Genomic DNA, 11,863 nt, shown 5'->3' with positions numbered 1-11,863 from the left:
GGCTAAAAATAGCATTAATCATGGGTATGGTTTGGTGGTTTTCGACCTTCCTCCTATTCATGCTGCTAGTGTCTTTCTTAAAGACCTTGAGGGTATCCTAATGTTAGACTAATAGATTAGTTTGTTTTGTTTTGCTGAGTCTTTTTAAGCTCCCTTGTTACTAAAAAAAAAAAATTTCAAATAAAAAAAAAAAAAAAATAGTGTGAGGCGGGGGTGTGGCCGCCAAGTGTCTCACACGTGGTTAAGAAACAACCCGGCAGCGAAACAACCAGGCCTGTAGAAAGAAAAGGTGGAGGCTTTGAGCCCAAAGACGCATACTTCACTTCGACAGAGCTGAGCTTTGAGGGAGGGAGTGGTTGAAAGAAGATGAGCGGCGAGGCGAAAGCTGGAAAGGGGTTTAGAGCGAGGATGGAGCACTACTTGTACAGCGGCGACAAGAAGCACGTCATGGCCGGCATCGTTCTTATCAGCGCTGTCTTCGCCGTTCCTTGGTACCTCATGAACCGAGGTCTGATTCAATCTTATAATTCGGTAAAAACGACAGCGTTTTGATTCTTGATGGGATAGGGAAATGAAAGAAAAGGGTTTCAATTAGAAAACCTATTCATTAATGAATGCCAAATTTTAGGGTTTAGGGTTTATGTTTCTCCTAAACAAACTTCTAATTAGCCAAACATGTGCTTTTTCGACATCCATCCTATTGCCCACCTCAGTTTGAATATGATTCTCTGATAATGATGCATTCATGTGCTAGTAAACTTCACAATTCACCTTGTCTATCAATTTTGTGTTTGCTGTTAACTCGGTCTCCTTCATATTGTCAGTTAACGATTCGATTGGTATTATGGCTATCTAGCTACTGAAGTAACATTAGGGCCCAATTGGATGGACTGGTTCCAATTCTGGGTGCATTATAAGTTAAATTGCGGGGTTTCACTATTGCAATCAGTGTATGTCAAGATTTGAGTTAGAAGACAAATACAATGAATTTTAAACGACTCCTTGCATATGGTTATTTCAAATCCATGTCATGTATTGCATTTAGTCATATCAAATACATTCTAATGGTTTTCTCCCAAAAATGTAATCAGGGTAAATCCTTGTTTTGGAATATTGATATCACTACATCCTAATGGAGTTTTAAACCCTTTCCTTTGACTACAGGAAAGTAGTATTGTTTTTATTTGTGTGAAAGTATGCAACATAGTAAATCTTTCTCTTTATGATCGTATATATAATTTTCAAAATGATGATGTATCTAGGCTCATGATATGCAAGTTGTCATAAAATGTTTTGGGAAACATGTATTTTCAGTAGCATTTGTTATTCTCTGTTGTTGCAAACGGAAAATGGGGAGAAGCCAGCAACTTCTGTACTGTTGTTTTCCACATGATGAACTGGTTTTGATTATATTGTAGGGAAATAGATGTTCCTGTTTCCATGGAAAGCCCTGATTGGATATTATGATTTATGATTGTTTCTTGTATGAGTTCATACTCCACCATCAGACTTTTGGTTTAGTTACCTGCTATCTGTGTTAGTTATGTATGGGATTTTGCAGCTGCAATTTATCTGCTGAAATCCTAAATCTATTACAAATGTGTTCTGTAGGGGCAAAGCATCAATCCCATCAAGATTACTTGGAAAAGGCTGATAAAGCAAGGAGCCAAAGACTGTCATCAAGTGGTGCATCTTCGGCTAAATGATGTGAAAGTATCTGTTAGTGTGTAAACTTTCCTCTTGAGTTTTCTGGGTTGGAATATGCAAGAGGTCTTTGTTTTTTTGGCACGGTGGTTTCCTCTTCACTCTCCTAAGAAGAGGGGCTCCTTATGAACCTTATGGACTACTTTTTCTTTGTTTCTGTCCTTTTTGATATAATTTTAATGAGGAATACATTTCAATAACCAGCTAAAAGCAAACATCGTTCGTTATCATATTCGGCTGCAGTAGAAGTTACTTTGGTTAAATTTCATGAATGTTCAGGTAGTCTATCCCTTCCTTACCTTGGTAACTATTTGGTTTTACAACTTGTAGAAATATTCATGCGAGCCTGATCAGATTAGCAATTAGTGTTTGATATTGTCAAGTATTGCAATGCATCTTGGGTTGCCTTTAAAGACTTTGTACTGTTAATTTCTTTGTCAAGGGCAGCACTTGGTGTATTGCGGAAGAGGTAATTTGACCATGCCAAAATGTTGGAACTGGGAATTTTGGGTGAACATTCTATGTCGACTGCAATTTCTGGTCAATACAGTTGACGGGACAGCCAGGATGGGAGAACCGAGCTGTTTGTTTACATGCCAGCGTTGTTCACATTGTTGTACTTCATTGCAAAGTAAAAAATGAGTGGCAGTAAAAACAATAAGCTAGACAATTCCATTCTCCCTAAACCAATATTCAGCGCGGCATATAAAAAGAAAACAACTCCAGATAACAGTTTAAAGTAATAGTCAAAATGACCAAGATAGGGATAATGTAGCTTGCTTGTGCTAACTGCTAAGAGTTGTTTCCATCTTAAAGTATTCCACTTATTCTCGAGTTTCCGATACCAACTTAAAATAATGAAGCACTGCTCAGAGTGTCCAAGAACCCAAGAACAAAGACCGGGAAGAAAATCCTATATTAAAACGTGAGCATTTACAGGGATTTGATGGAATCTCTCAGTTGCTTTTTGTATCCAAATGTAATAATTGATCCAACCAGCCAACTTTGCGCTTAACCTAGAAGGTAGAATGAGAATAGTAATCATTTCATTTTCTTCTAATTTCAATGCCTTAATGAAGTTTCATTTTACATCTCTATAGTGGCATGAGTCTTCTATACTTGAAGAACCACACAAATGCAGAAAATATACAAATGCCAGTTACTCCTGTGATTACAAGTACCCACTTAAACGCGGCAGGGTCATCAAACAATGCGATTTCAAAGTTCATGCCAAAGATTCCTGCTACAACTCCGAATATCGCAACCACAAAAGTTGCAGTTGTCAGTAGCAGTTCAAATTGAATCAGCTGATTACGGACATTGTCCTGAAAGCAAAAACTTTACAACGTTAGTTCTGCATTTCCCTAATATACATAGATCAAAGAAGTTGAAATTTACATCTACATCTGAGGCAGCACAGTTAACCAACTAAGAATAGTTTTATGGTTGCTGAATAATTTTGAGTATTTAACCCTGAATTATCCTGAAATGATTTCCTCCAGATGGAATTAATATAGCAATACTCCTACTCACAGTTTTACCGAGACGTTTTTTTCACCTTTATCTTCTATTTTCAGTTGCTACCAGTGCGTCAGGAATTAGTTAAAAAAACGCAATACTTAATAAGGAGGAAAAGAAATTAACAAGGCACATACCAGCTGAATGTTAATGAAATCTTCTGTATCATCAATGTATTCTTTCAACTGAAACATGAGAGAGAGATAACATAAGATTCTACCCCACTCCTCAAGTCATCGCTACATATAGTGATGTCAAAGTTCAATAGAAAAGGTGCTATACATACCGAAGTCAGCTTATTCAGGGTGCTATCAATGACAACAAAGTATGCTTCCAGCAGCATCTCAAGCTCTTCTATACTCTCTGTAGCACTTTCTGAACTTCTCATGCTTTCATGTCGACTCCTTGCAATACTCAAGCTTTTCTCAAGTTTTCGACCATCGGGAGGTGAAGATACAGGGGAAACAGGAGCAGAAAGAGATATACCATCATTAGATCTATACCCCATCACAGATTGTTCACCATAAAATGATGCCTCCATACGACTTTTCTTCTCAGTGAGATACATCTCAGCCATATCTCCATCATCATCCATGAGCTGCTCTATTTCATCCCGAACCTAAACAGATGTGCAGTGGTTAAAGTATATTTTGGTCCCATTTGGAAGTTCAAGAAGAATGCAGCTAACTATGTGAGATAAATATGCCACAGCCATACCTTCTGAACTCTTCGGGTCAGGGCAAGAAGTCTGCTTTTCAATCGTCGAGCACGTTCCAAGTTCAGTGTACTGATTTTTGACGTAAGCTCATCAAGTAATGGATAAGCTTCAATTTCCAGTTCAGCTGCCTTCAAAATATCAGATTAACCAGTGAGTTACTAACTTACAGAGTGTTTAACCAACATGAAACTATTTAAGTTCAAACTACCAATCATGTCCCAAGTTTCTAAAGAGCATTATTGGTCTTATTGGAAATATATAATAAGGAATGCGCATCACTTTTGAAAGACACAAGATTTTACCATTGTTATAAGATCATACAACCATACAAGACATAGGATATAATATCCATTGGATACCAAAACTAGCAGATAACAAACAAAGATGAGGCATCCGTTTTAAGTATAAGGATAATATTATAATATATCCCTCCTATACTACAACAGGCCTCCGATACAGGAAGAGGAGGGGGTGCGAATAGAAGTTGGGATTTCCTTAACTCAAGGAGATTGAAACCCACAAGGAAGACCAAAAATTATGCATCTTAGGCACAAAGCCTCCAACCCCCGCCTCTATCCCTTCCCCCAATGTCAAAACTCCTATTTCTCTCTATCCACAGTACCAAAAACACGACTGTCACTATTACCACTGATTTGAAAGCCTACTTCATTTATTAAACTATGTGCATGTTCAAGCTATGTATGCGGAAGTCGTAGAATGTATGTTTCACCACTGGTATGTTTCACTATTTCCACTGAAACCCAAATCAATATGTTGATTTTCATGAGGGCCAATGATATGCGGAAGTTGACATATCCACCGGTAAACAATTCAGGGTACACGCATACCATTCTCTTCAAATTTGGAAAAAAAAAAAAAAAAAAAAGTGCATAGTGTGCAGACAATCTCTCTTTTGATTAAAGAGAAACTGCACCAACCAAGCCTTCACTGTCGCATGCCAACATGCCAATACCAGAAAAAGGTTCTGAACATTTAATTCAATGATTCACACAACCATATGTACCAATTTATCTGAAACTAATCATCAAAACTGGAAAGCTAAAACCTGAACAGTAATTGCAAAACTACAAGTAACAAGCACATATCATGATTCATGAGTGCTATCCCATCCTGTACTTGATAACTACAAAGATATACACGTGTTTTAAATAGAAAGTCCAATATCACAGCAAAAATATGTTCTTTTGAATTCAAAAACAATTCAGCCATAGGATCAATTAGAAACAAATGCAGTGTAGAAAAATGAGAACACAACAAAATAAATGGCAATTTAATGCTAATTGAGCAAGGTGTCAATGAATACTAAGCATTGAGCAGATAACAATCCCTCTGGGCGGTCACCTAGGCGCTAGAAGGTGACCAGCAGCCTCAACTAGTCTAGGCGGCGCCTAGGCATGCTGGGTTTAAAGAAAATATTATTATTTTTTTTTTTGGATCAAATACTTAAAAACTAATTTTTGATTTTGTAAGTACTCATTGTATACTTAACATTTTCCCCATGTTTTCAATCAATTATTGCTAACGGTAGTTTTTTGTATTAATTAGACACTTATTTATATGTTATATGATTAAATTAAAATTAAAATAATATCCGCCTATGCGCCCGCCTAATTTCCACCTTAGCAATAAGGCGCTAGTCCTTTCCCTACTGCCTGCCTACCACCTAGTGACTTTTAGAACACTGAAATATATAAACAGTCATCACCACACATCTAATAATGATAAGAGATAGAGAACCTAAATTAGTGTACTCTTCCACACACCTGAGAATCAAGGAATGTACAGGCAGCCTCCAGAGCAACTTCTAAAGCCCTAAATTCAAAGGGCAAATAGTCAGGGGACGTGCTCCCAAACACACTATCAAAATTTCTACCTCCCCTCCTCCTGCTCATGTCAGAACCATCAGACTGCCAAACATCACCTACACCATTTGTTGTCAATCTTTTCTGTAGCTCCACCACATACTGCAATACATAGTTATCAAGGGAATTCAAAAGCAGGACCTCATCAGCCGTGATAATACAACGAATCTGCTCTAGATTTACTACAATAGCCTTCTCTCTGCCAAGGATAGTTGAGGGGTACACAAATAGAGGATCAAGCAGGCGCAAATCACGGGCAGGTAGATCACAACGTCGCATCATGGTGAACTTGTCAACCTCAATAATCTGAGAATTCCCAGACGTATCAACACGAATCCAGGACCGAAGGCCCTGTCCCCGCTTCTTCAGCCCCAGAACATCCACACCGTGAAAAGGTTGCCTTCCAAAAGCCGATGTCCGATAAGATGAGTCCCGAAGATTTATAGCAGATGCAGGTTTTGGAACTTTCGGCGGAAGCAGCCGCTCTTTGAGGTCATCCATCTTCTATGAGCTCCAAAATGCTGCAACACATACAAATGTTATTCTCAAACACCTCCTACAATTTCTCTGCTCTTTTTATGCATTAGGATAGTAATCTATTTCGTAGCAAATGTGTGCTGAATAAGATGAATTACATATTGAAATATGACATAGAATTCATAAGAATTCACAAAAAAAAATAAAAGGACGCCGCATAAAGCATAAGCTATTAGGTGCAGAAACACAAGAACCCAAACAATGCGAGACGAATGCGAAAAACTCATCTACTTCTACGTAAACAGCTGCCGAAAGCTTAAGGTTTACCTATCAATTAAGTGGAGATACAGATGTGCTCAGCAGACACTTGCCCCAACCAATGTAGGACTAGTACTTAACCTGTCAAAGCAAAAATTCCACAACGCAGTCCGAAACGCAATCATAAGTTGCAAAATTCACATAAAATCGAAGCATTCAACTCAAAGAATTACATCTACGGCGGCTCAATTCCAGTTTTGCAGACCATAAATACATACAAGACGAAGAGGAATTACCTGAAAAATGAGAAACAACACCAGAGTCGGTCACGAAGAGGAATTGAAATTGAAGGATTACAAAGAAAAAGAATCGAGAATCAATTTCGTGGGGATAAGAAAGCCCTAAAAATTCAGAATCAGAGAGCGAGAGAGAGAGAATTTTGAGGTGCCCAACTGAGAGAGGCTGATGATTGAAACTTCAGAATCAGGTGGTTTGTTTGTTAGAGGAACCAAAGAATCGAATCATATGGAAAAAGGAATTAAAGCGAATAATACTTAAATCATTTCTTTATTTTCATTCTTGATTTTGTACACGGATTTGTTTGCTTGTGTTATAGGAATGAGTCGCTTAGGATGGGTCGTACGGCCTACTACACGTCTGACGTCTACACCTACACAAATGGGTCAAGTGGGCCTTAACCCAACCTTAATTTATTAAGCATCAACAGATCCAACTCATTCTATTACTACTTTCGTTTTCTCAATTTTTTAAAAAAATGTGGTTCTATTTAAATCTTTCGATTTACCCTTTCAAAAAGAAAAAAGAAAAAAACTCTCGATTTACTATTTAGATCTTCTTTGACCTTTTTCTCCTCTAAATGGATGTTTAATCCTTCGATCACCTATTTCTCTTTGCACCTTCTCTTCTTCTTCTTTTTTTTCCTTTCTTTCTTCTAGATTTTGTTAGCACCTATGTTGGAAATTTCAATTATATATATATAATATATTACATAATTAATTGAAGAGGTATGATGGTTGAAAATATATATATCTTAACTATAATTTAGGTGGTGATCGATCCACCCCCTAGAATATATATATATATATAGGCATCATATCATAACAAAGCGAGAGGAGAATTGTCGAACTAGGGTTTGCGATCGTCGAACTAGGGTTTGCGATCGAGATCATATAGGAGAGCAAAGCAAGAAGGATCGGGAGAATGGGAAAGAAAAACAAAACAAGGGACAAGAAGAAGAAGGTTGCGCGGGACAGGCCCATCTACCTGTACCTAGAGGTCAAGGCAGACGACAACTCGGTGTCGTGTTTATGGTTCGTCATTGAAGACGGACGACGGCCGAGGCAAATCAGTGGATCTGAAGAGATTGATGACGATGATAAGGTAATCTTTCGTCGCCTAGATCTTCCCGAATTTGATGATTATTACCTGCGCCTTCCTCGCAGCGTTGTGGTCTTGGACTCCCGATTATTCATGATTGGTGGATCTCAATGTAGAAAGCGAGATTGCTCTGTTGTGGAACCCTACATTGGGTATGATTACTTGGACCTGAAACCCTCCTATGTAGCTAAGGAATGGCGTTCTGAACAAGGGGTTTCATTCCCTTCGCAACAGTCGGTGGCCTGCTACAAAGACGGTCTCATCTATACCTTGGGACATGGAGGTTGTCACCGTCTCGATCCTCGCTCTGGTGTCCGTTCGGAGTTTCCCGTCACATGCGGGTTTCGAACACAGCTTGGAATGTCGAACAAGTATATTTACACCTATTCCCTTGGTATTTATCATCACCTGTCTCGCTATGATTTGGAGAAAAACGAGTGGGACTGCATCTCTAGCAGTTTCTGGGGTCTCTAGGGCCCTGGAGTGGTAATTTCCGGTGACTCCTACTTATTATGCTTTGGCACTATGAAACCCACCGAAAGATTCTCCGGGCAGCCTGGTGTCTACGTTTTTGATATTCGCCAGCGTACGTAAGTGGCTAGATGAACCAGTTAAGGGCCTTGATGATGCTCTCCCCATTATCCCAGACACGTACGAGCCCTGGGAAAGGCACCTTGACCTCGACGATTTACCGCGCGTGTTCCAAATCGGAACCAAAAGATTTGCTCTGGTTTGGGAGGAACATTCTGTGAAAGATGATGATTGTCGGCTTCATTGCCACAAGTTCACTATCGACCACATCCCCTGCAGCAGCAGCTCTCATCAAACCAACAATCAACCCACCTCATTTGTTGCTCGAATAGTCTCTAATGGAGTCTTTACTCTGAAAGACGCCGGATTACTTGGTTGCACTGTAGGAATGTAAGCACCTTTATATGAATCAGGATCAGGTTTTTGTATAGAGAAAAATGCACCATCAGTGCCTCAACTCTTGTGCACCGGCCAAGTTGATACCCAGACTCTCAGTGCTACCAATGTGATACCTGAACCTATATTTCGCTATCGATGAGATACTTCCGTCAGATTTTGCTAACGGCTCCATTAAAAAAGTCACGTGCCATGCACGTGGGCTAAAAAATGCCATGAAATGACTTAAATGACCCCATAATTTTTTGAGAAAAATGCACCATCAGTGCCTCAACTTTTGTGCACCGGCCAAGTTGATACCCAGACTCTCAGTGCTACCAATGTGATACCTGAACCCATATTTTGCTATCGAAGAGGTACTTTTGTCAGATTTCGCTGACGGCTCAGTTAAAAAGTCACATGCCAAGCACGTGGGCCCCCAAAAAAGGGCAAACACGTCTTTTTGCCTAAAATTCATCCCTAATCGATCAAAACCTCCACTTTTCCTCCATTCTCAGAATCATCCAAAGCAACCAAGTCTTCCAATACCTCCCTACACCAGCAAATCAAAAACCTTAGCAAGCCCATCAACAATGGCTCATAGTCTCTTTGGCACCGACCGACGCAGCAACGTCTTCGACCTATTTTCCCTCGACATCTGGGATCCCTTCCAAGGTATAGGCTCACTGTATGTGACTTGTGGGAGGGTGGGGGGTGCACAAAAAGTGTTCGATGAAATGTCTAAAAGAGATGTGATTGTTTGGAATTTGATGATTCGTGGGTTTTGCAAGAGTGGTAATGTCGATACTGGGTTGTGTTTGTTTAGGAAGATGGGTGAGAGGAATGTTATTTCGTGGAACTCGATGATTTCGTGCTTAGCGCACTGTGGGAGGGACAATGAAGCTTTGGGGTTTTTTAATAAGATGCAGGAGCAGGGTTTTGAACCGGATGAGGCTACTTGATAGGAGCATTTTAATGTGATATTTTAATAGTTAATTCCTCACATTTTGCTTAGTTAATTCCTTAACGAATCGATTTTTAATTCAATTTTTATTTTTAGGTACATTGGAGTAGATGATGATGAAATATGTGTTAGGTCCATAAAATGATGGAGAAAAATGGAAATGAACTAAAAAGGTCAACTTTACACATTTTCCTACTCCGGCTAGGAGAAACCAAGCCAAGCAAGGAAGAAGGAGCGACCACCTGACCAAATGAACTTCAAATGAGCTGAAACCTTCCATATCCATTATAGACATCCTAAGAAACATTTATTATGAAGAGTGAAAGAGCCAAATAGAAGTGGAAGGCCTTCAAACAGTCAGCCCAATTTTCTGCAGAAGCAAAATTGGAAAACTGGACCTGTAAGGAGTCCAGCAGTGATTCCGGCCCATAGGAATGGAAAAAAATTCTGAAAATTTGACAGCATGATCTACACTCATGGTGGATCATTTCATATGAAGAAGTCACTGGCAAAATCTGAAGTCTTGGGGAGAATTAATTGAAGGAAAAATGAGCAAAAAGTGACTCAAACCTAACAAATTCCATTAAGTGTTTAAGTATTCAAACCTAACAAATTCCATTAGTGTTTAAATATTCAAACCTAACAAATTCCATTAATGTTTAAATGCTCAAACCTAACCCATCATCATTTGTTTAAGGCCAAATAGTTTTGCTTGGTAGCCTATAAATAGAGGCTACAACAAAGAAGAAAAACACATTCCTTCATCCATTTCATCTTCTTTGTCTCTCCATTTCCTCTCCATTTTCCTTTAGACATTCCTTCATCCATTTCATCTTCTTTGTCTCTCCATTTCCTTTCCATTTTCCTTTCATTCTCTAGTCTTCTAGTTCTGCATTTTCAAGTAAAGAGGAGAAGAAGAAGGAGCCGTGAAGATCATATCCTCCATCGTCCACCTTGAAGGCTTGCTTCCAAGATTCAAGATTCCAACGTTTCAAGCTCTCCATCTCCATCTCCAACTCACGGTGTAATTCTATCTTTTTCCTTGTAACTTCTTTTGGTTTTCTTTGTTTGGATTTGTAAAACTATGAATTTTAGTTAACAAATAATGTTAAGGGCAAAGTTTAAAGCCCGTCTCTATGTTTGGATAAAAGTTGTGATTTCTTTGTGTTGATTTTTATGTTGCTTATGTGAGATTGCTTAATTGATTTTGGATTATAGAAAACTTTTATATGTATGTGTTCTTTGACGGCCAACTTAGGATATATGCATGTAATTGAAGCTAGATTTAAGTAGTAAAGGCTTTGGACAAAAGTCGAAATCAATTAAAGAGGATTGCAAATAGGTGAACTTATTCATAACTAGGTTGTGCACTTTGGTTGACATCCTTTCTTTGTTCTTCATGCATTGAATGTGTTCTTGATTAGCTAGCTTTCTAGACTATGATTGCATGTTCAATAGGATTGATTTAGGTGTTTTCACTTAGATTAATTATTCAAGGAAAGTAAAATGTGGGAAATCGTTTGCTTACTAACGTTTCACATGGTCAACTTATTTCTCATGACATAGATAATCAACTATAGGAATTGTAATTGGATTTCATTCATATAATTGTGGTTTTGATCTTTGTTCCTTGCATTACACCCTTGTAAATGTGTTTTTACATTTTCTTTATTTTATTTATTTTAATATTCGAAACTCTAATCCTAATCCCCCCTTTTTACATTAACTTGTATATATTTCTATTCTTTATTTTATTTTTGTACATAGTACTTTTACTTTATTATTTTAATTCTTTATTTATTTTTGCAATTACAGGTGTACCCTCAATCCCTGGCTAGAACGATCCCTACTTATTCTATACTAACAACTACATTTTGCATGGTTAAATTGCGCGCTTGCTTTTAGCGTATCACTACTCTGGTGTCGGTTTTGCCTGCGTACGCTCGGTTAGGGGATGTTGATGATGGGAAATGGATACGCACTTATGCAGATTCTAAAGGGCTTCTGTAAGAAGTTGTGTCTGTGGGGAACTCGCTT

The 11,863-nt window shown here is 38.5% G+C and overlaps 2 protein-coding genes across 2 annotated transcripts; one reads left to right on the top strand and one right to left on the bottom strand.

Moving 5' to 3' along the window:
* Positions 1-265: 265 nt before the first annotated feature.
* On the top strand, positions 266-1,934 carry LOC133738009 (uncharacterized). The gene is made up of 2 exons (XM_062165452.1): positions 266-508; positions 1,612-1,934. The coding sequence occupies exons 1-2, from the start codon at positions 367-369 to the stop codon at positions 1,704-1,706; spliced, it is 237 nt and encodes a 78-aa protein (XP_062021436.1). The 5' UTR covers positions 266-366; the 3' UTR covers positions 1,707-1,934.
* A 794-nt stretch (positions 1,935-2,728) lies between these two features.
* On the bottom strand, positions 2,729-7,128 carry LOC133724998 (magnesium transporter MRS2-1-like). Its single transcript, XM_062151980.1, has 7 exons — positions 6,855-7,128; positions 6,628-6,699; positions 5,725-6,344; positions 3,940-4,068; positions 3,509-3,841; positions 3,360-3,407; positions 2,729-3,029 (listed from the first exon to the last, which is right to left on the bottom strand). Exons 3-7 carry the CDS (start codon positions 6,322-6,324, stop codon positions 2,799-2,801), a joined length of 1,341 nt encoding a protein of 446 aa, XP_062007964.1. The 5' UTR covers positions 6,325-6,344; positions 6,628-6,699; positions 6,855-7,128; the 3' UTR covers positions 2,729-2,798.
* Between the last annotated feature and the right edge of the window lie 4,735 nt (positions 7,129-11,863).

The sequence above is a fragment of the Rosa rugosa genome, chromosome 1, assembly GCF_958449725.1.
Source record: "Rosa rugosa chromosome 1, drRosRugo1.1, whole genome shotgun sequence".
Taxonomy (NCBI): domain Eukaryota; kingdom Viridiplantae; phylum Streptophyta; class Magnoliopsida; order Rosales; family Rosaceae; genus Rosa; species Rosa rugosa.
The sequence above is the reverse complement of the archived record's forward strand: the minus strand, read 5'-3'. Positions and strand labels throughout refer to the sequence as shown.

Coding starts and splice junctions, on each gene's coding strand:
- LOC133738009 (XM_062165452.1), top strand. CDS start 367: ATGAGCGGCGAGGCGAAAGCTGGAAAGGGGTTTAGAGCGAGGATGGAG. Junction 509..1,611: donor TTGGTACCTCATGAACCGAG/GTCTGATTCAAT, acceptor TGTGTTCTGTAG/GGGCAAAGCATCAATCCCAT.
- LOC133724998 (XM_062151980.1), bottom strand. CDS start 6,324: ATGGATGACCTCAAAGAGCGGCTGCTTCCGCCGAAAGTTCCAAAACCT. Junction 3,842..3,939: donor TGACCCGAAGAGTTCAGAAG/GTATGGCTGTGG, acceptor ACATCTGTTTAG/GTTCGGGATGAAATAGAGCA. Junction 3,030..3,359: donor ATTTCATTAACATTCAGCTG/GTATGTGCCTTG, acceptor TTTTGCTTTCAG/GACAATGTCCGTAATCAGCT.